The sequence below is a fragment of the Hyperolius riggenbachi genome, chromosome 1 (assembly GCF_040937935.1).
Source record: "Hyperolius riggenbachi isolate aHypRig1 chromosome 1, aHypRig1.pri, whole genome shotgun sequence".
Lineage (NCBI taxonomy): Eukaryota > Metazoa > Chordata > Amphibia > Anura > Hyperoliidae > Hyperolius > Hyperolius riggenbachi.
In genome coordinates this window covers 526,329,919-526,353,088 of record NC_090646.1, presented here as the reverse complement: position 1 = coordinate 526,353,088, position 23,170 = coordinate 526,329,919, and the positions used below count along the sequence as shown (strand labels likewise).

General features: G+C 44.1%; 1 protein-coding gene across 1 annotated transcript in view; it reads left to right on the top strand.

The window, feature by feature from the left end:
- The window catches only part of TESC (tescalcin), a 130,541-nt gene that overhangs the window by 68,927 nt on the left and 38,444 nt on the right, over positions 1 to 23,170 (top strand). Inside the window, exon 2 of the mRNA XM_068271631.1 lies at positions 14,164 to 14,233. Within this exon, the coding sequence (XP_068127732.1) occupies positions 14,164 to 14,233 (70 nt within the window). The remainder of the gene's footprint in view (positions 1 to 14,163; positions 14,234 to 23,170) is intronic.

The following is a 23,170-nucleotide window of genomic DNA, read 5'->3' as shown; positions in this document are numbered from 1 at the left end:
TCAAGCACAGTGAAGATAGTCTAAAGCAATTTTAATTGCAGTGGGAATAATGACCCCTTGACATGTATTTTCTAAATAGTTTGTAAACCTCGGCTGTATTGTGCATACGATTTGTTGAATATGTTAAAGACAGATGATGGCAGCTGCAAAAAAACGTAAGCTGTGTTCAAGATGGATCTAGTCAGACAAAGAGGGATGAAGGCAAATCCATAGAATGAGACAGACAGACAGCAGGTGGTGAGGGGAAATGTAAGGAAATTGCTGACAGGAAATATAGCATAAATAGAGAAAGCTCTCTGTAATGCAAAAATCACACAAATGAACCCTGCCAGATCAGTACAACACTAACCAGATGATAAGAAGTGAAATAGAGTGCTTCCGAAGATGGGCGGCTCCGTACCGCGCATGAGTGACTGTATTCAACAGACGTGTATTTGACAGACTTGTATTCATCCAGTTTGTCGATTCGAATACACACAACGGGAGTGGCAAGTCACAGGTATTGTGGGCAGGAAGGCTGCAGGGAGTGGGGTGGAAGTAGTCGCAGACAGTAGCGTAACTACAATCCATGGGACCCCCAGTGAAACTTTGATGCCCCCTTCCCATGCCTAGAGGCACCACAGCATCCAGCTTGGCACAACAGTACCCAGCACAGCCCCATAGAGGCACCCCAGCATCCAGCATGGCACAATAGCACCCAGCATGCCTATTGAGGCACCACAGCATCCAGCTTGGCACAACAGCATCCAGCATGGCAACACAGCACCCAGCATGTCCCATAGAGGCACCACAGAACCCAGATTGGCACCATAGCACCCAGCATGCCCATAGAGACACCACAGAACCCAGCGTGCCCCATAGAAGCACCGCAGCACCCAGCATGGCACTACACAGCACCCAGCATGGCATCACAGCACCCAGCATGCCCTATAGAGGTACCACAGCACACAGCATGGCTTCATAGCACCCAGTATGCCCATAGAGGCACCACAGCACTCAGCATGGCGCCTAGGTATCCAGCATGCCCCATTGAGGCATCACAGCACCCAGCATACCCTTATACAGGAACCAAAGCACCCAGCATGCCCCCTTAGAGGCACCAGAGCACCCAGCATGCTTCCATTGATGCACAAAAGCTCCCAACATGCCCCCATTGCGGCACCACAGCTCCTATGATATTGCCATAGAGGCACCATAGCTCCCAGCATAACCCCATAGATCTGTGGACCTTGTATGGGGGCATGCTGGGAGCTATGGTGTTTAAATGACGGGTGTGCTGGGAGCTGTGGTGTCTTAATGACGGGTGTGCTGTGAGTTGTGGTTCCTCAATGGGGGGGGGGGGGGGGGGTATGCTGTGTGCTGTGGTGCCATGCTGGGTGCTGTGATGCATTTATAGGGGTATATGGGGAGCTATGGTTCTTCTATGGGAGCATGTTGGGAGTTGTGGTGCCTCAATGGGAGGCCCCTGAGAGCATGGAAGGGTCCACTAGAAGGTTAGGGAATACTAAGTGGGGATGCCCAGCAGAAAGCCAGACAGACCAGCCAGCCCAGAAGCCAGGTAACTCTGCCTAGCTATGCTTAATGGTAGGAACCCACTAGGGCATTTTTGGCAGGGTTTTGGTATCACCGACAATTGCCGGCAATTCCCAAAAACGCTTTGCCAATGAAACTGAGTGAGTAGGAACCCATTAGTGCAATTGTGATTTAGGCATAATCGCAATCACAGGGCTTCATCCAACATTTTGCTGGGCAGCAGGCCTACTTAGACCGCAGTTAAGTTCATGTACATTTTGCTCCACCCATGTCCACACCCACATTCTGGTGCGCTGCAACACCAATTTTTCAGCTGGAGTGCCCAAATGTGCCTTAGGATCCTAGCAACGCCCCTGTCATGATAGCAGGAGCAAGTAATAGGAGATGTGGGCAGGACTTCTGAAGAGAGTGGGGAGGCAGCACTCTGGAAGCAAGTCAGAGGAGTTGTGGGCAGGACTGCGGCAGGGAGTGGAGTGGCAGCACTCATAGGCTAGTTCTTAAAGTGGATCCGAGACTAACTTTCAGAGTTAAGAAAGAGTGGGGGAAAGGCTGCACATCCCTAAACACATGCTGCAATTGAATGGTTAATCGCACAGGCATGCACCGCCTCTTCTAGACTGAAAAATGCATGCCCTGCATCCAAAACAAGTGCTAACATTTATTACGCTAGGAGGAACTTTAGCTTCCAATATGGTTTGCATGCAAAGTATAATGTACTAGACACTTGCGCCACGGTGAGGCAAACCTCCGGGCAAGTGACCTAACCTAAATTTAAAACCTTGGGAGCAGCTAAGCAAAAAAAATGTGTAATTTACATTTTGTTGAACAGCGAGGAGAATGCCAGCGCATACCACTAAGGCTGCATCTGAAATGACCACCAGCTCAGTGTGCAGCACCTAAATAAACTTTCTGCACACTTCGCATTCAATTCAGATGCAAATCATATGCAAATCTACTACTACTTATCATGCAAACAGGAAACTCAGGAGAAACAGGAAACTCAGGAGGAGGGGCTGGGAGCAGCTAACCTGATAGTTACATACTTACAGAGTTAAGAAACAGTGGGGGAAAGGCTGCGCATCCCTAAACACATGCTGCAATTGAATGGTTAATCGCACAGGCATGCACCGCCTCTTCTAGACTGAAGTAGTAGTAGTAGATTTGCATATGATTTGCATCTGAATTTAATGCGAAGCATGCAGAAAGTCTATTTAGGTGCTGCACACATGAGCTGGTGGTCATTTCAGATGCAGCCTTAGTGGCATGCGCTGGCATTCTCCTCGGGAGACTAACTTTTACTCATTGCATAATTGTGTTCCTTTCCTATTGTTTATAGGGCATTCCTCAAGCCAAATACTTTTTTGTTTTTGTTTTAATACTCTAATTCCCTATAAACTAAACAAGCCACGCCCACAGGTTTTCAGAGAGCCAAGGCACTTTCAGACAGTAGCAAGGGCTCATGGGCAGGAGGAGAAGGAGGTATTACTAGCCAGAGATTCCAGAGGCACAGGGGAGGAGGGAGAAGGAGGGGGGATTATTTTTTTTTCGCTCAAGATGCAGATAAGCCTGCCTCTGTGTAATGTTTACAAACAACATGGCTGCTGTCATTGTATCACAGGAAGAAATAATCATATTCTATTAAAGCTGTTTGCAGCTAGATTTGCTGTGTAAACTATCTAAACTTTAGATAAGATATATAGACAAGTTACTTGTTATAGTTAGTTTTTCATCTCGGATCTGCTTTAAGCTGTTATGTGACACCAGGAGGGCCTAAGAACAGATTCTAAAGGCTCATACACACGTCCAACCAACTGCACAACATGACCAACCACACAAGTTGTTTACCTGACAAGTACATACACACATGCCGACCAACTAAACAACCAGCTCATTTAAATACTATATGTGCAAGCTAAATGACACACTTCACAACATGTCTGCTTTACAAAACAATAAAGTTGTTCAAAAGACTTGTGCACACATTCCAACCTGCCTAATAGTTGGTCAGATTGATCCACCATTTGGATCTAGCAACCCACCTGTTATCAGTCGGTCATCTGGTTGATTGTCAGCTATACACACACCCAACTTATCTTGCAACAGACAAGTTTGAAAGATAGTTGGACAGATTGTTGGTAGGTGTGTATGAGCCATAATAAGGAAAAACAAATCTTTAGAAAGGGAAACAGCGGGAACAAATTGAGGGATTTTATACTGTTCCACTTATCTATCCACAACAAAAATGGATTGAATGAAATTTAGTTTTAAATATTTCACATTTTTCTTACAGCTTTAAGAGTATTTATTAGTTGTTAGTGTTTAGCATTCCATTAGCAAAACTCAGGGATTAAAATGTATAAAACATCCTTTCCACTATTTCCTCTTGGCAGGAAATTGAGCCATAGTTGGAAATTAATTAATTTGAAAACCATATGTTTACTGAAGCACCTTGCCAGAATTAGCTGGTATTGTGCAATTATTTGCATTTACCATCAGCAGTTTATTGTTATGCAGGATTCCTCAACACACGGTTAGTTACAAAATAAAGTTGTATTGAGTTGCAGTTGTACTTTTGGTAAATTCTTGGTATATGAATCTGCCAGTTCCAATGCATACATGTAGAAAAAGGTGCCTGAAAAAATGGTGCCGGATGTAGCCGATAAGCTTGATTTTTGTTTTTTTTAAAATGGCTCCGGATGTAGCAGATAAATATTTTTCTGTTTTTAAAAGGGCACCAGATGTAAATGTGCGATAAATTGTGAATTTGGTTATGAAAGCTACTATTAGAATATAACTCTAATCCATAGTGGTGCCCAATCGGCACCTAACCTTAATCCCCATGGTGGTTAACACCCCCCTCCCTTGGCGGTACCTAACCTTAAACCCCTCCAGGGTAGTACCTAACCTTAATCCCCCATGATGGTGCCAAACCTTAATCTACCCTTGGTGCCTAACCTTAACCTCCCCATGCCCTTGACCACGGTCTGGAATCGTTGTAGCTGCAATTTTTGAAAGATATAACCAATATTTGGCATGATCGTTGTAGCTTCATTTTATTTTAAAGATATAAATGGTAATGAGATCATTGTAGGCACAAAATTAAGGGCTTGTAGTTAGGTCCTATATTGTAACCACAAACATTTTCATGATATAGCCGAAATGTGCTTAGGCCCGTATAGCCATTAATTGCGGCAAATAACATGGAAGTCTATGGCGGTGCCCTTTTTTACACAGGTGGCTGTGATGCCCTTTTCAAGTGATATCATTCCAATACCTGCCATGAAGCTGCCAATCCCAATATGTGGCATACAAAAGCAACAACACAGTTAATGACTAGAATGAATGAATGAATGAATGGAGATGACCAATGAGATGCTTAATGCTAATTGTGGATGCATATTGCATACAGTTTGGTACTGGGCCAGTCCAAATCAGAAAAACTGCATCTTATACTGGGTACGCATTTGTTCATGCGATTTTGCCACTCGATCGTTTTTTCGGCATGATTCGGGAGCAATATCGGACATGATGGATTTTATCTATCTGATTCATCACGAAAAAAATGTAACGTGTGTACCCAGCATAACTCACCATATTTCAAGCATTAACTCTAAAAATGACCCTCTCACTGGCCATCTCTGATTAGGAATTTACAGTGTTTAGCAATCTGGCATGCAAGAAGTTTTGAGAGCTTTAGATGAAACTGGAGGCAGAATAACTTGGTTATCCGTCCATCTTTGAATAGGCCTAATTCCAGTGTTTTAGGGGTTATTAAAAGTAGCACGTTGCAGATGATGGGAGAGCTTCTGAGAAAGGAAATACTTCCCAGCGGGTTAGTCCTGACTGGTCCGGCTAATGGCGCAGGTTGTGCTGCAGTTAGGCTATGTACAAACAGTAATCTTTTGTTGGCCAGAATGATCATTAATGTTTTTTTACGTGACAGTCTACAGTGTGCTGTGTGTAGGTGTCCTCCAGCATCTGACCTTTTCTCTTCAGTAATACGTATTGGAAAACTTTTAGCCAAGTATGTTGTGTGCTCATCCTCCTCTTTCCACTCTCCATAGGTCACAGTTGCTAACCTAGTAGTAGACCGTTTGAGTTATGAATGAGATATGCAGGGAAACCTACAAATGAAAGCTAACCAGGCTGGCGGGACTAGCACATGCACAATGTATCAGAATACTAAGGTATGATTTTGCAGGCAGGTATGGGATGAATGGGGCGTTCTTCTGGATTTAGAAGCATGCATCCACTTGGGATTATCGCTGATATCACAGACTGGTACATATAATCTGGTGCACCTCTGATCTGTTCAGGGGCATAGCAATAGGGGGTGCAGCGGTAGCGACTGCATTGGGGCCCTTGGGCCAGAGGGGCCCCAAGGGGCCTTCCCTCAACTGTAGTATTAGCTCTCTATTGGTCCTGTGCTCATAATCAATTCTATAGATACTTTGAATAGTGGTAATTATTAACAAGCTGTTCCCCAACCTCTTCTTGCTCCTCTGACACTGTAGTTGCCATTGGCAGGTTTTGGTGCACCGTATCAATTGTTATGTATAGAGTGCTTGGGGGGGGGGGGGGCAATGTAAAACTTGCATCAGGCCCCACAGCTCCTTAGCTATGCCACTGGATCTGTGTTGTATATCGTGTGCCTCTGTGGAAGTGGCTCTTAGCTGTGAAACATGTATCAGGATGCGTTGTTGTATTGGATACCTGCTTTTGTGCACCTGATTCATTATCTGTATTGAAAAGAAAGAAAAGAACTTGCAGGAATTAATGAGTGATACCGTGATGTTGTGACAATGATTTATCGGCTCCTTAAGCCCCCAAATGAACGATTTCTTTTTGTGTATTGACATATATTTCAGGGTGTGGGCTGGGGCTACTTTCTTCTATTGAAGGTTATAATCAGATATGGGATTATCTGGAAACTTAGTGAGTCTGTGCTAAATAGTCATATGGCAAGCCTGGCAACTGAATCTCTAAAAGACCTGTTGCTTAGATAACTGTTTGGCTGTTTTGAACTCCTTTATATACCAGTGGCAATCCCCAGGGTACATAGGCATAGTGTATAGAGTTGGGCCGAACCTCCGATTTTAGGTTCGCGAACCGGGTTCGCGAACTTTCGCGGAAGGTTCGGTTCGCGTTAAAGTTCGCGAACCGCAATAGACTTCAATGGGGATGCGAACTTTGAAAAAAAAAAAAAATTATGCTGGCCACAAAAGTGATGGAAAAGATGTTTCAAGGGGTCTAACACCTGGAGGGGGGCATGGCGGAGTGGGATACACGCCAAAAGTCACCGGGAAAAATCTGGATTTGACGCAAAGCAGCGTTTTAAGGGCAGAAATCACATTGAATGCTAAATGACAGGCCTAAAGTGCTTTAAAACATCTTGCATGTGTATACATCAATCAGGGAGTGTAATTAAGGTACTGCTTCACACTGACACACCAAACTCCACTGAACAGAACAGGTATGCAGTGGCGGGTCCACTGAACAGAACAGGTATGCAGTGGCGGGTTCACTAAACAGGTATACAGTGGCGGGTCCACTGAACAGAACAGGTATGCAGTGGTGGGTTCACAGAACAGGTATGCAGTGGCAGGATCAATGAACAGGTATGCAGTGGCAGGATCACTGAACAGGTATGCAGTGGCAGGATCAATGAACAGGTATGCAGTGGCAGGATCAATGAACAGGTATGCAGTGGCAGGATCAATGAACAGGTATGCAGTGGCAGGATCAATGAACAGGTATGCAGTGGCAGGATCAATGAACAGGTATGCAGTGGCAGGATCAATGAACAGGTATGCAGTGGCAGGATCACTGAACAGGTATGCAGTGGCAGGATCAATGAACAGGTATGCAGTGGCAGGATCAATGAACAGGTATGCAGTGGCAGGATCAATGAACAGGTATGCAGTGGCAGGATCAATGAACAGGTATGCAGCCAGGGACAAGTTAAGCCTAACTAATCTTTCCCTATGAGAGACTGCAGCAGCTCGCCCTACTCTAACTAATGCAGGCACACGAGTGGCCACGGCCGCCGCTGCCTGCCTATATAAGGGGGGGTGGGGCTCCAGGGGCTAGTGTAGCCTAATTGGCTACACTGGGCCTGCTGACTGTGATGTAGAGGGTCAAAGTTGACCCTCAGTGCATTATGGGGCGAACCGCAATGGGGCGAACTTTTCCGCAATAAAGTTCGCGTGCGGTACCCGCACGCGAACCACCTAGGTTCGCGCGAACCAGGTTCGCCGGCGAACCGTTCGGCCCAACTCTAATAGTGTATGCATAGTCTTGTAGACTGGAGGAACTGTAAAAGAGGTCACGCAGGATCTAGGCGTCGAAGGAGGAACGTAGACCTATGTCTGTGGAGCCCTGAGCCAGCCCTGTGGAGGAGACTGAGACTAGAACTCAGTGAGCAATGCATCATCAATAGATGGAACTGCAGTTGGCTGCAGATAAGACACCACAGGACAGGAGTTGCCCAGATATTTTTGTACAGTGATCACTAGAATACAGCTTTGTGAAACAATTCTAAAAGGTTAACAAAAATCTACTGTAAAGTGTGTATGTAAATTTAGACTGATTTGACTGCAACCATGCCGCAAGCATTCAAAGCAATATGGTAATTAGAAGAAGGGTGTAACTAGCCCTACATAACCATACAAGTTCCACGGCATTGCCATACAAGGTCCACAGGGATCAGCCTTGTCTGTCTTTGAAGTAATTTATTCAGACACCAAGAACATTCTGCAATCATTTTGACTATAATATATATGTACACAACTTTGATAGCTGTTCTCAGAATTCTACAAAACTAATTAGTATAATTGTGCTATTTTAGAGCCTTACACGATCTTTATAGTGATCGCATTTAATTAAGATGGAGTCCTGGGAGTCATTTTGCTTAGTGTTTTTGTGACATCTTGTTATGTCTCTGAAATAGTACATGTGAGGCGGCATAGCTCTATAAAGAAGACCTGTCCCATTGTTAGTGATGCAATGTACTGCTGCATTGTTCTTTCCATGGCTCGTGTCATAGCCCTGTATCTGTGTGCAGCCCAGTTTTAGAACTGAAGTGATTGGGAACTTATGCCATATTTCAAGTGTCAAGTTCTAAGAGCCATGCCAGAGACTACGTAAAATAATCACATTGCTAACATTAGGCAGTTATATTGAAATGGTATGTTCACAATGGCGCAATAGCAGTGCAGTGTGGTGGAATCCTTCGGCGGATCCATCTGAAAATGGCGCCTGCGAATAATGGCGCACGGTGTTGCCGCTAATCCGTTTGCTGCTTATCGCTATTTAACGTTAAAGCCTTATTGTTATTTAACGTTAAAGCCATATTGTTTTTTACCGTTAATACACAGAACCCTCTCTGTATCTATCCCTAACCCCCCCCCCCCCTGGTGGTGCCTAACCCTAAGACCCCCTGGTGGTGCCTAACCCTAAGACCCTCCCTGGTGGTGCCCAACCCTAAGACCCCCGGTTGGTGCCTAACCCTAAGACCCACCTGGTGGTGCCTAACCCTAACCACCCCCCTGGTGGTGCCTAACCCTAAGACCCCCCCCCCCCCCCCCAGTGGTGCCTAACCTAACCTTGACAGTGTTACATTAAATCTATTCACCGTTTTGCAGTAAAATAACGTCTGCAGTTTGGCTTATGTAGGGCGCTATTAATAAATAATGTTACTGTGGGCAATAACGTCTGCTGTTTCGCAAATGAACGGCACTATTGATAAATAACGTTACTGTGTGCCGTTTTCTTCTTTTTTCCCTGTGCGCCATTATTATGCAGTACTAACGATAAATAACGATAAGCATATCTTTTTAATGCGGCGCCATTTTTATGCATAGACGCTGTGCGCCATTATTCACTGATCCGTCCTTCGGCATGTATGAAGTGCAGCACTACATAAGCGTGTTAACAGGTGCAGTGCAGCATACTTATGCTTTACTGTATGTGCTGCATGCAGGCAACTTTTCCCCTCCATTGCATAGCAACACAACTCCCCAATGAAAGTGGCCTAAAGACTGGGAAGCTTTAAAAACTCCGGTCCTGAAAGAAGTATGGAAGCTGCTTTTGCCAACCTCCTACTAAATTGCTTTATGCTATGGCTCTTTTGAACATCTTTTTTTGAGAATAAGCTTGTAGCAGTTGAGGACAGTGTGAAGTCAGTATATCTGATCTTCTTGCTTCCAACAGCTCAGAAATAGTAAAGTCATTGGATAAGAATAACAGGTATGGATGGCGTTCATCGCTGCTATCTCATAAATACTTATTCTAGTGTTGGATGTGTGAGTGTATGTGTGTGTTTCAGCAAGTGCTACCTCTGTACGTATATTCCAGGATGGGCTCTGTACAGGAACAAGGGAACAGATTATATCGCAAGGAGCACATATTATAGATCAACACAGAGCCTAGCCCTTTTGTATTGCAGCATCAGAGTCCTTCTAGGCTTGGATACATGTAATAAAGGCGCCTGAAAAACATGGCTCAAGGAATTGCTGCTGGTAGAATATCAGTAAGTCTACCAATATTCTACGACTTTCTTTCGATAGTAAAATATTGGTAATCTTTACCTAACCTAAACCTACTCTCACACAGATCCCTTTCTTTACTGATGCCTAATCCTTAACCCCTCTGATGGTGCCTAAACCTTAAGCCTACCCCGTGGCACTTAAACCTTAACCTCACCCCTGCCACAAAACCACGATTAGCGGCAATAGATGGAATTTTGGGCACCTAGAAAATGTGGTTATAAATAGCAGGTGCTTTGGGCCCACTATTTATAGCTGCAATTTCCGGGTTCCCATAATTCCATCTATTGCCGCTAATCACCACTCCACCCAAACACTGCCACAAAATCGTGTTAGCTGAAAGAAGGGCGCAGCCATAGGCTGCAATGATAAAAGCTGTGATTAGCGGCAATAGAGGGAAATCTGGACACATGGAGGCACCCAATAAAATGCAGCAATATATGGAAATTTGGGCTCCTGCTATTTATAGACACATTTTCCAGGTACCCAAAATTCCATGTATTGCCACATTTTATCAGGTGCCTCCATGTGCCCAAACTTCCCTCTATTGCCTTATTGCCTCTAATCATGGCTTTTATCATTGCAGCCTATGGTGGCGCCCTTCTTCCCACTTTGCTCTGTGCGCCCTTTTTTCTTGATTTGCCAGTGGGGACATTATTTGCATGGCTGTCTTCCAGATACATTTTAGTAGTTTAAATGGCTTTCCCTATATTGTCCTTGGACTATGTCCTCTGATGCACAGTCATTAATGCTGGGTGCACACGGTGCGTTCCCGCCCTCAATGCCCCGCTCAATTCCCGGCCTCTTGATTATTTCCGATCGCGTTTCGTGATTGTTTTGATTATTCTCAAGTAAAGTATGCCAAATCGACCTAACGATCCATCGAAACGCAAATCGGACATGTCGGAAATAATCGAGCGGCCGGGAATCGATGGGAATCGAGCGGGGCATCGAGTGCGGGAACGCACCGTGTGTATCCAGCATAATGTATACTGTGCAATGTACTCTGTAAAGTGCTTTGTAATGTGCAATGTAAATACTAGAAATAAGGAGGCTGCAAGGCTTGTATCTGGCAATATTTTTCATTTCTCAATAACGAGCACCGTTGTTACTGCAGTACTGGACATTCTAGATTCTATGCAATTAGTTAATTTCATCCAGAAGTGGAACTGGATTTTAGCTGTATTGTTTCTGCACTATCTGTATAGCCACACCCACCAGTCAGTCAGCAATCTCAGTTCTGAAGTCACTGATCAGGTACTTTTCCTGTTTGTATTGGGAGGTGTTTTTTTCCCCCCTATGAACATGAAGTGATTGGCGGGGCATGAGGAGAATGCCTAAATATAACTGGAAGTGCAGAGTTAGCTGTAACATTTCTCCTTCATCTATCACTTTGTCACATTAATAAACATTAGTTGTATTTCCTACAAAGCCGGTCTGTATTGCCAAAGAACTATTTGCATACTGCACATCATGCTGTGCTTAGAAAGCGTTAAATCACATTTTATGTCACACAGAGCTTTACAGTATTAACCATGGAATAAAGTCTCTGGAGATCATTTTTCTGTAAATAAAGATGCTTTTTTCCCCCAATAAAAATAGTGCCCGGATTGTGATTCTATTTACAAGAGTACTTTCATATTCTGTACAGTTCCAGTAAAGGAGCCACCTCTGTATAAACTGCGACATCTGAGTTCTGTCCCACAGAGCTCTTGTGATAATTGCCTTGAACATCTGAGGCAATCCTGTTAGATTCTGGCCATTAGCCAGCGCTGTCATTAATGACGCATCTCTCTGTTCAGCACCTCCCAGCAGGAATAGTGAGGTTGTGACACAGTAATACTGTTTGTGGCGAGGCAATAAATGACACAACATTAATCTCTTATATTCAAAGAGACTTAGGGCTGGTTCAGACGGACGTCTGCGTGGCGTCGCGTTTGGGGGCATTGCGGCAGCTGCGCGGTCAGGCTTTCAGTAGCCTTCGCGTCACGTTCCGATGCGGTCGCGTTTTTTCTTCCCCTAGGGGGATATTAGCCGTCGCGATTGATCGCCCCCTGAAAGCTACATGTCGCTTCCAGTGGCAGCTCGAATGCTGGCGAAAATCGGGACCCGAACGCCGCGATCGTGTAAACGCATGCAATAGCTCGGTGTAAACGCTCCCATTCCCCTGAATGGGAGCATTTACCGTGACGTTCCAAACGCTTGCGGTAAACGCTCCGCAAGCGTCAGTCTGAACCAGCCCTTAGGCTTCTTGCACACTGCAAGCGATTCAGATTCAGATTCCGCTTTTTAATCAGTTTTTACCTCCACTTCTGATTCCGATTTGCAGTGTGCAAGGAGCAAACTGCAAATCTGAATCTAAATCAGAAGTAAAAACAGATTAAAAAGCGGAATCTGAATCTGAATTGCAAGAGGCCTTGCAGTGTACCCAAGACAAACCTCGGGTACTGGCTGTTGCTTTACCTACTGTCTCAAGCCAGTACGTTAAACGGTAAGGAGTCGTTGCACAAGACTCCCTAATAATCCTGGTTACCTGTGGAGCACGCCTTAAAGCGGACCTGAACTCAGAACTTCACCTGTGCTCTAAAAGATAAGCAATGGAATAATAACCTTTAAAGAAAAACTGCCTAAATACATACAGGGTGCATTTCTTTTAGTTTTCCTTCTGTCCTGTGCAAGACTTCAGGTCCACTTGAAGTGGCTGCAGCTTTGGTGCTTTGAGTCCACCAGGAGAAAAGCGTGATATAAATGTTATGCGTCTTGTCTACGGAAACAGACACTTCCCTAAGAAGAGGGAAGCCTCTGGATCCTATAGAAGCTTCCCACTCTGTCCTCTGTTCCCCCCTTGCTGAGCATGGACGTCCAGAAGGTTGCCAACAAGAGCTGTTGGTAATCACATCAGGGCCAAGGTACTCTTCAGGCATGAGCATGGCCATACCGTGGCTGTGTGACTACAGCCGCACCTGCACAGTGCTACTCGGGGGCGTAGCAATAGGGGTTGCAGAGGTTGCGACTGCATCGGGGCCCTTGGGCCAGAGGGGCCCCGAAGAGCTCTCCCTCAACTACAGTATTAGCTCTCTATTGGTCCTATGCTCATAATAATCACTTCTATAGATACTTTGAATAGTAATAATCATTAACAAACTGCTCCCCATCCTCTTCTTACACCTCTGACACTGTAGTTGCCATTGGCAGGTTTTGGTGCGCCGTATCAATTGTTATGTATAGAGTGCTTGGGGGGCCCCATTGTAAAACTTGCATTGGGGCCCACAGCTCCTTAGCTACGTCACTGGTGCTACTGCACAGACATGACCATGCTCGGCAGGGGTGCAGCACGGCTGTGTTTGTGCCAGAAGAGGACCATAGCCCCAATGTTAAAGGATACCACAACCGAATGGTTGTGGTAAAATTGATTGCTGCACTGTGTAGGGGGTGATGAGTGCATACCTGCATTTCCTCCCGCCCCCTCCGTCTGCCGCCGTTCATGCTCTATACACTCCGGTGTGCGGCGACTTGCTTGACCTCTGCCCCGGACATACTGCGCCCTGTGTGCGCAGTATGTCCTTCCCCCTTCGCTTCTGGCCGGCGCATAGTGCCAGGCTCAGAAGCACGCTGTCCCCTTTTTGCTGCGTGTGCGCTCCATTACACCGAGCGTCACATGCTAATCATGTGACGCTCGGTGTAATGGAGCGCACACGCAGCAAAAAGGGGACAGCGTGCTTCTGAGCCTGGCACTATGCGCCGGCCAGAAGCGAAGGGGGAAGGACATACTGCGCACACAGGGCGCAGTATGTCCGGGGCAGAGGTCAAGCAAGTCGCCGCACACCGGAGTGTATAGAGCATAAACGGCGGCAGACGGAGGGGGCGGGAGGAAATGCAGGTATGCACTCATCACCCCCTACACAGTGCAGCAATCAATTTTACCACAACCATTCGGTTGTGGTATCCTTTAAGGAGGGTCCCGGGCACTGCCAGAGGACAGCGTGGGAAGCCTCAGGAGAATTTACTTTTGGGCATGTACCTTTTAGGCTTTTAGGTCCACTTTAAAGAAATTAACCTGTTTCTCTCCAATTTCTATTCACAGTTTCTGCAGATCAAATTGAACAACTTCTCAAGCGCTTCAACAATCTAAGTGGGACCAAGCAAGTTCTCAGGTATCTATGAATGTATCCATTCATCTATCATTTCCCTACATTTGAAAATAATTTGCAAATAACAGGCCAGTTACTTCAAATCCCTGTTTATTAGATAGAAGAGAATTAAATACCAAATGACTCATTTTCACTGGCCTTTATTTATAGGTTGAGCTGCCCAGAACACCAGGTTAAACACCTCCTCCCAAACTGACGCAGTGTGAGGTTGAGGTGTTATTTAGTGCCGTCTAAAGGATGAAATGGTAAATGTATTGGCAGCCCGGAAATCAGGATTGTAGAGGTTCAATAGTAGAGGGCTAATGACAGTGAATTTATGCAATAAGTATATTGAAATGATCTAGCTCATGCGGTTCCATTTCCTGATTAACAAACTATGGTCGTATATGAAAAAATAGAGGTGGGGAAATGTGGCTACAGGGTGAAGTCGCTTGAAGAATATTGGCAAAAAATATTTTAGTATTGGGGCTGGTTAATTCCAATAGTAGAATATTGGTAAGTATACAATATTGTATTATCTCTTTACTTAATTTTCTCTCACACTAAATTACACACGGCTATAGCTGCAACTAACATTGTGGTCTATGGCGGTGCTGAAATTATTAGGCACAGCGCCCAAATGACCTGCTCTTACTTGCCTAAGCTCTTACTCCTCCTTGTCCTATATAATCTTTAACTGCTACTTGTGCATAATCATAATTAAAAAAGTATATTATAAAAAAAGTATATTATTTGCGCTATAATACAAAGGATCGCTGCATATCATAGCAATGCTATTTGCAATAATAAATTGTTATTCTACAAATTGTATGCTGATTCTTTTTGCCGCCCATTGCTAAGTACTGTGAAATGGCCACTAAGTGGGCTCCTAAGAACAAAGTTTAACATGGGAAATGAATGCTCATTGTAGTAGCCCTCAAGTGCATAATGGTAAACTTCGCTCCTTCTGTCCTCACATTGCAGTGAACAGACTTCTATGCTAAAGAGGTCCAGATAGACTATTTGGGGAAATTGTGGGGAATGCCTCTGAAACATGGCTATATTTGGAGAAAGAGTGCCTGTGGGGGTGTAAACATCTCTAGATTGGCCTCAATTCACCAGAGGAAAGTTAGTAAGTGATAAAAGGTCGGTATTTTATCTCATGCAGTATTTTAACCCTTTTCTGCAATTCACCACGCGAGGATAGTGAGAGGAGTGTTCGATAGCAGGCGATAATGGAGCGATAATGGAGCGATATGGATACGAAAACCGAGCAAAAAACGGTTGGTAGTTATGCAGTGTTAATGATTTGCATGCAATACTTTGCCTCTCTGGATGCTGGAAGTAAAGGATTGTGGGGAGGAGGAGGATGTTATTACCAGTACATGACCACAGAGGGTCTCCCTCCCTGTTTTTTGACCCCCTCCTTCCATTACAAATTCCTCCCTCTGTTCTGCATATTAAGCACTATTAAGCATTTACAATATTAACCACAGTGGTAAACCCCCCTAAAGACTAGGCACATTTTAGCTAAAATGGCCACTGCAGCTTTAAGGCACAGCTGCAGGGCCGCACAACACAGAACACAAATGATCCCCCCACCCTTTTCCCCCCACCAACAGAGCTCTCTGTTGGTGGGGTCTGATCGCCCCCCAGTTGTTTATTTATTTTTTAATAAATATTTACGTTCGCTTTTTTTATTTTATTTTTTTTAAACCTTTCTTCTGCCTCCGCCAGCCAGCCTCCCTCCCCCCCCGCCTATCACTGCCGATCGTTCTCTTATCCCCGAGGGAGACAGCCGTGGCACACGGCTATCCCCAGTGCAGCGCTGCTGCTGATCGCAGCACTGCGCTGTGTAAATAAATGGCGATCTCGCCGTTTAACAGTCTGCCGCTCGGAGACTGAAGAGGGGGCGGAGCTCCGCCCCCCAAATTGAGATGCGCGCGCACGTATGCAAATTAGAGCCCCAGGACTTGACGCCAATTGGCGTCAGGCGGTCCTGGGGCTGCCGCCGCGGCCACGCCCGTTGGCGTGGGGCGTTCGTAAGGTAGTTAAGTGGATGGGTGAAACGGAAGATGTATTTGGATACATTTTTGTGCTCCCTCCCGATCAAAAATGTATCCAAATTTCTCCTTCGTTTCACCAGGGATGAGCAGAAACTACGCCAGTGCGAATTTACGCATCGTAGTTCGCATCTACGCATCGTAGTTCATAGGCGAAGTTTCAAACCTACGCTTACGAATTTACACGTAGCGAAGTACCGCTACGCGTAGCTTACGCCCACTATGCGTATTTAACATGTGTATTGCGTAGTGAACTACGAATGCGTTACTCGCGTCTAATTTTCCGCATGCGATTGTATGCATACAAATTTACGCATTGGAAAGGGGAATGTACGCATAGAAGGGTTCGCAGTATATGCTTTTATAAAGAAATTAATGCGTACAATTTTCTGCATACTAGCATAAGTATCCGCATATACCACGCTTCGCACTACGCGTTATTGCGTATTTTAACGCGTATTCTACGAAATACATACAAAGTGAATATTTGTTTTCGAAGCCGCAGTTTGGCGAAGCGTAATTGCGTAAAACTACGCGTATTTCCAGCGTAGCGAAGTTGGCTGACTACGACCATCCCTGCGTTTCACCCATCCACTTAATATTGCTTAGTATGATTAATATTGTAACTGGGCTGCTCTCTGGTGCCTGAAATATGTACAGTATAAGCTGTTACTGTGTAACGAATATCTATCAACTATTTATCGCACAAATTTCGCACCATTTTTGCACGAATTTTGACCAGTCCATATTTCAGCCTATACTTCTGGAGAATTGCTATTTTGAGATATCACATGAGCTAAATTACCGACCATGTGATAAATAGGTCGGTAACCTCTGGTGAATTGAGGCCATTATCTCTAAAGTGACACTTGGGATATGGGAACTCCCAGGGCCCTGTGCAGCTGAGTGTCACATACTTACATAGGAATATGAGAATACAATGTTATTTCAATAAGACATGGGCTTTTACTTACTACTTTTTTTTTTTTTACAATATACATATAATTGCTTTACAGTTGTGCATAAAACTAATACAAATCAGTACTGATTACTGTATGGCTGCTATTCTAAGTAATTTATATCTTTTTAAGCACCTGACACAGGTTGTAATTCCTTCTTACACTATTTTAATAAAAATTAAATTAAAAATAATTTCCAAAATTATACAAGAGACATAATAACAATTTTGAAAAATGCCATGATTGCTGTTGGCATTGGTAGGTTTTATTGACACAAGAAGCAGCAATTAGCGTTTACCCATCTGCTGGTATAACTTGCTATTTTGGCATGCAATTCAATGCTCAGACTCTGATTATGTAAACGTGCTCAATTTTTATTCCACAAGTACTCCTAATATAAGAGAATTCAAAGAGGAAAATGTAATTGCTGTATTTAACCTTATTGGCTGGTTGCAATCATGTGAGCATGGCTTAGGCACGGTTCACACTGCATCGGATTACTGGCATGCATGGTACAGTGGAGCATTGTCACCAATCACCATGCATGGCACGGAACTCTTGTTCACAGATTGCTTTTATAGATATACTAAAAATTGTTTAAGAACATAGCCAGTGTCTGTTGCCATTAGTACCTTACCCAAAAGTAGGTAGTGGGCGGGGCAAAACCCTGTCAAAATGAGTTTAAAGAGAGTACTAGCATATATGGGTCATAAGCCACCTTAATATACAAAAATATGCTTTTATTAATGCAAAAATTCAGACACAATATATCTAGTATTCTTGATGAAAATGGGACAAGACAACATAAATTCACTCATTTGAAATCAAGCATGAAAGCGGATATGTAGCCATAAAGACAGCTGTTGTATAAGTTAGGTGACAATCATAAAGCTGTTATGATGCATCCACATAGGAATTACACCAACACATGCCCGCGCAGTCATACATGTGCCATTTGGTTTAAATCTATGGGGGGCCCCTTTAGCTTACATGTGTGTCAAGACAATAAACCCAAAAGGCACATGTATGACTGTGCGGGTGCAGGGCCGGATTTCTGGGAAGGTCACAGAGGCCACGGCCTAGGGCGATAAAAATCAGCAGGGCGCAGGACTTGAGAAAAGATAAGAGGTCACATGTCAAAGTAAATCACCTCTCCTGCTTTGCTCTGGTCTGCCTGAATTCCAGAGGTCCCTGCATCTCTCTCACTTGCGCAAAGTGTGCGTTATGGCAGTCAGCATCTGCTGTCACCTGTATGATGAGAGGGGACAAACAATCTGCTGTGAGAAGAAAAATATATGGGCTCAAATAGCAGAACTCTTAAGTTCCGATTAGTTTTTTTTCATGCAGCACACATTCATAAGCAGGAATTAGCAGTTCTCCTCCTCCCTGACTGATGTTAGTTTATTACTAGTAGGTCAGTGCTGTTAAAGTCCTCAGATCTGTTAATTTTATGGCTTTTTACTGTGTAGTACTGTGTTGACCATCAGTGAAAGTAGGATGTTTTGAAACAGAATGACAACTGTGTTACATTTATTTATATTTACAAAACAATCAATGCATCTCCTGCTGACTGTATATATAAAGCTGTGTGCCCTAATATCTTGTATACAGTAACAAAGTCTGAAGACGGCTCATTAGCCAAAGGCTCACTGTTTTTCTTTTGGTTAGCCAATAAAAAGTGTTATTCTGTTACAAAACTTCCTGCTGACTTATTTTAAGATCTGTCTTAAGTGCTAAATTGTCACTGTGTAAAGTACACCTGAGCTTATGCTGGGTACACACAATGCAATTTTCTGACAGATTTACTGTCAGATCGACTATTTCCAACATGTCCGATCTGCTTTCCAATCAATTTTCTGAATTATTTTTCATAGAAGTGAACAGCAAATTGATCGAAAAATTGAAATCAGATCAAACATGATGGAAATAATCGACCTGACAGTAAATCTGTCAGAAAATTGCATCATGTGTGCATAGCATTACCCTACATATATGCCAGTGTGTGTAGTGTCAGATCCTTCTACTTACCTGTCTTCTGTTTTGGATGGGCTTCTCTGCATTGTGCTGCACTGTCCCCTATTTGTGGCTCTGACAGCAGCAAGGAGCACAGAGGACAAAGAAGCAGTGCTGTCCACTGGGGCTCTTTGTAATTTTGCACTCCTGTATGCATGTGCACAGGAGCCGAGGGAGTGTTATGGGTATGCGTACTTGACAAGTGCTGCTCATACATGAGCATCATTTCTGAAGTATGCAAGCCCAAAAACACTATCGCCTGCTGTGCATGCAGACAGGAGCGCAAAATTACATGGAGTGGATAGATCATGCACTGCTTCTTTGTTGAACAGGGCAGAGCAGCAAAACAGAGGCGGGCCCATTCAAACTAGTCTGAATTAGACAGAATGAAGGGGGGGGGGCGGTTGGTGACAGCCGGCCTAGGGCGCTGGAAAGTACAAATCCGGCCCTGTGCGGGCGTGTGTTGGTGTGATTCCTATGTGGATGCATGATAACAGCTTTAGGATTGTCACTTAACTTATAAGACAGCTGTCTTTATGGCTACATATCCACTTTCATGCTTGATTTTAAATGAGTGAATTTATGTTGCTATGTCCCATTTGCATCAAGTATACTAGATATATTGTGTCTGTTTTTTTTTGTATTAATAAAAGCCTGTTTTTGCATATTAAGGTGGCTTATGACCCATACGGTATATGCTAGTACTATCTTTTAACTGGACTTTTATAGATATCACACAGTTTTATTTTATATTCAAATCTACTTAAGTTTTTACTGTTTCATTATCTTTGCTCAATGATAGCGTGATATGCTATGATATGATATAGGGTAAGGGTCCATAAGTATGTTAAAGAGACACTGAAGCGAAAAAAATGGTTTTCATAACATTGCATCATACTCACTACTAGAGATGTAGTGAACTGTTCGCCGGCGAACTGTTCCAGGCGAACTTTGGGGGGTCGCGTTCGCATGCACGAGGCGAACTTTTGCAGAAGTTCGATTCGCCCCATAATGCTCTATTGAGCAAAACTTTGACCCTCTTCATCACAGTCACATTATTGCCAAACACACTGCTCGAGGCCCGCCCCCTCCCTCCCTCCCTCCCTCCCTCCAAGCAAGGTCCTTATGCCATTTCACTCACTTGTCTGCCTACACTAATTAGTTAAGGGACAGCTGCTACTTCCTCCCCTTCTTCCTCCTACCGGAGGGAGGAGGGTCTCATCTGCCAGGGAATTATACTATTTCAAAAACCAGTTTACATACCATAGCTGGGAATCGAACCCAGGTCTCACTGTGTGGTGGGCAAGCACCCTAACCACTGTACCACAACAGTACTAACTGAAGCTGGCCTAGCATTTACTATTTATGCTCAATGCAATAGAAACATTAGGTTGCTTAAAGGGAACCTTAACTGAGAGTGATATGGATGTTTCCTGTAAACAATACCAGTTGCCTGGCAGTCCAGCTGATCTCTGTGACTGCAATAATGGCTGAATCACACCCTGAAACAAGCATGCAGCTAATCCAGTCTGACTTCAGTCAGAGCACCTGATCTGCATGCTTGTTCAGGTGCTGTGGCTAAAAGTATTAGAGACACAGGATCAGCAGGCGATTCAGGCAACTGGTATTATTTTAAAAGGAAAAATCCATATCCTTCTCCGTTTAGGTTCCCTTTAAGGATTTGTAGCATAAAAGCCAACTCACACTGGCTGGGATTTGAACCCGGGTCTCACTGTGTGGTGGGCAAGCACCCTAACCACTGTACAACAACAGTACTAACTGAAGCTGGCCTAGCATTTACCATTTATGCTCAATACAAGAGAAAAAGTAGACAGTAAGCCAGCTGTACCACAACAGTCCTAACTGAAGCTGGCCTAGCATTTACCATTTATGCTCAATACAAGAGAAAAAGTAGACAGTAAGCCAGCAACTATTCAGTAGGAAACCTTAGGCAAGTCTTCCTAACACTGCTACTGCCTATAGAGCATGCCCTAGTGGCTGCAGCTCTGGTGCTTTGAGTCCGCCAGGAGAAAAGCGTGATATAAATGTTATTTGTCTTGTCTACTTTTTCTCTTGTATTGAGCATAAATGGTAAATGCTAGGCCAGCTTCAGTTAGTACTGCTGTGGTACAGTGGTTAGGGTGCTTGCCCACCACACAGTGAGACCCGGGTTCAAATCCCAGCCAGTGTGAGTTGGCTTTTATGCTACTAATCCTTAAAGGGAACCTAAACAGAGAAGGATATGGATTTTTCCTTTTAAAATAATACCAGTTGTCTGAATCGCCTGCTGATCCTGTGTCTCTTTATGCTCAATACAAGAGAAAAAGTAGACAAGACAAATAACATTTATATCACACTTTTCTCCTGGCGGACTCAAAGGACCAGAGCTGCAGCCACTAGGGCATGCTCTATAGGCAGCAGCAGTGTTAGGAAGACTTGCCTAAGGTCTCCTACTGAATAGGTGCTGGCTTACTGAACAGACAGAGCTGAGATTTGAACTTTGGTCTCCTTTGTCAGAGGCCTTATCCATTACACCATGCAGCCACTGCTTACAGATATTTAGCCAGACATGGCCTTCTCTTTTGTGTTATTTGTCTTGTCTACTTTTTCTCTTGTATTGAGCATAAATAGTAAATTTTAGGCCAGCAATTTCAGGCCAGCTTCAGTTGGTATAGTGGTTAGTATGCTTGTCCACCATACAGTGAGACCCAGGTTCAAATCCCAGCCAATGTGAGTTGGCTTTTATGCTACAAATCCTTAAAGGGAACCTAAACGGAGAAGGATATGGATTTTTCCTTTTAAAATAATACCAGTTGCCTGAATCGCCTGCTGATCCTGTGTCTCTAATACTTTTAGCCACAGCCCCTGAACAAGCATGCAGATCAGGTGCTCTGACTGAAGTCAGACTGGATTAGCTGCATGCTTGTTTCAGGGTGTGATTCAGCCACTATGGCAGTCACAGAGATCAGCTGGACTGCCAGGCAACTGGTATTGTTTACAGCAAACATCCATATCACTCTCAGTTAAGGTTCCCTTTAAGCAACCTAATGTTTCTATTGCATTGAGCATAAATAGTAAATGCTAGGCCAGCTTCAGTTAGTACTGTTGTGGTACAGCGGTTAGGGTGCTTGCCCACCACACAGTGAGACCTGGGTTCAATTCCTATGGTATGTAAACTGGTATTTGAAATCGTATAATTCCCTGGCAGATGAGACCCTCCTCCCTCCGGTAGGAGGGTGGAGGGTGGACCTCCAGGAATTAGAGCCCTTGAAACATGTTCTCTATCATTTTTCCAGCCGGTAGAATTTTTTCAAATTTTCAAAGTTCACCTCCCCATTGAAGTCTATTGCGGTTCGCGAACTTTTTCACGACCCGCACCTTTTGCGGAGGTTTGCGAACAGGGTTCGCGAACCGAAAATCGGAGGTTTGCGACATCTCTACTCACTACTCAGTAGTTTACACACTACTCAGCATTCTAAATGATTTTACAGAGCAGGCTGGTGAACTTTTGAACTGTCCTCTGCAGAGAAAAAGAAGATACAATGACTGACATTTGGGATAACAAGCTTCAGAAGACAGAGCTCAATGACTCTTTTGCATAGATAACAACTGGAGTTTCTTAACTCTTCCTGTACTGGAAACAATATTAGACTTATGTCTCTGCACCTAATGTTTTATTTCTTAGCTGTACTACACATACAAATCATTATATCATCATTTTTTTTCCGCTTCAGTGTCTCTTTAAAAAGTGTACAATAGTTACATGATGTCACAGGGCCCAACCTTGACCTGATTACTGCCATGTATGTAGCTGAGAATTGTAATACCTTTATTACAATAACGAAGAAAACATCTAAAATAGCAGCAGGTAGAACAGGAATTGTTGCCTTTATATCATGGTGCATTGCATTCTACATTCTTATTAT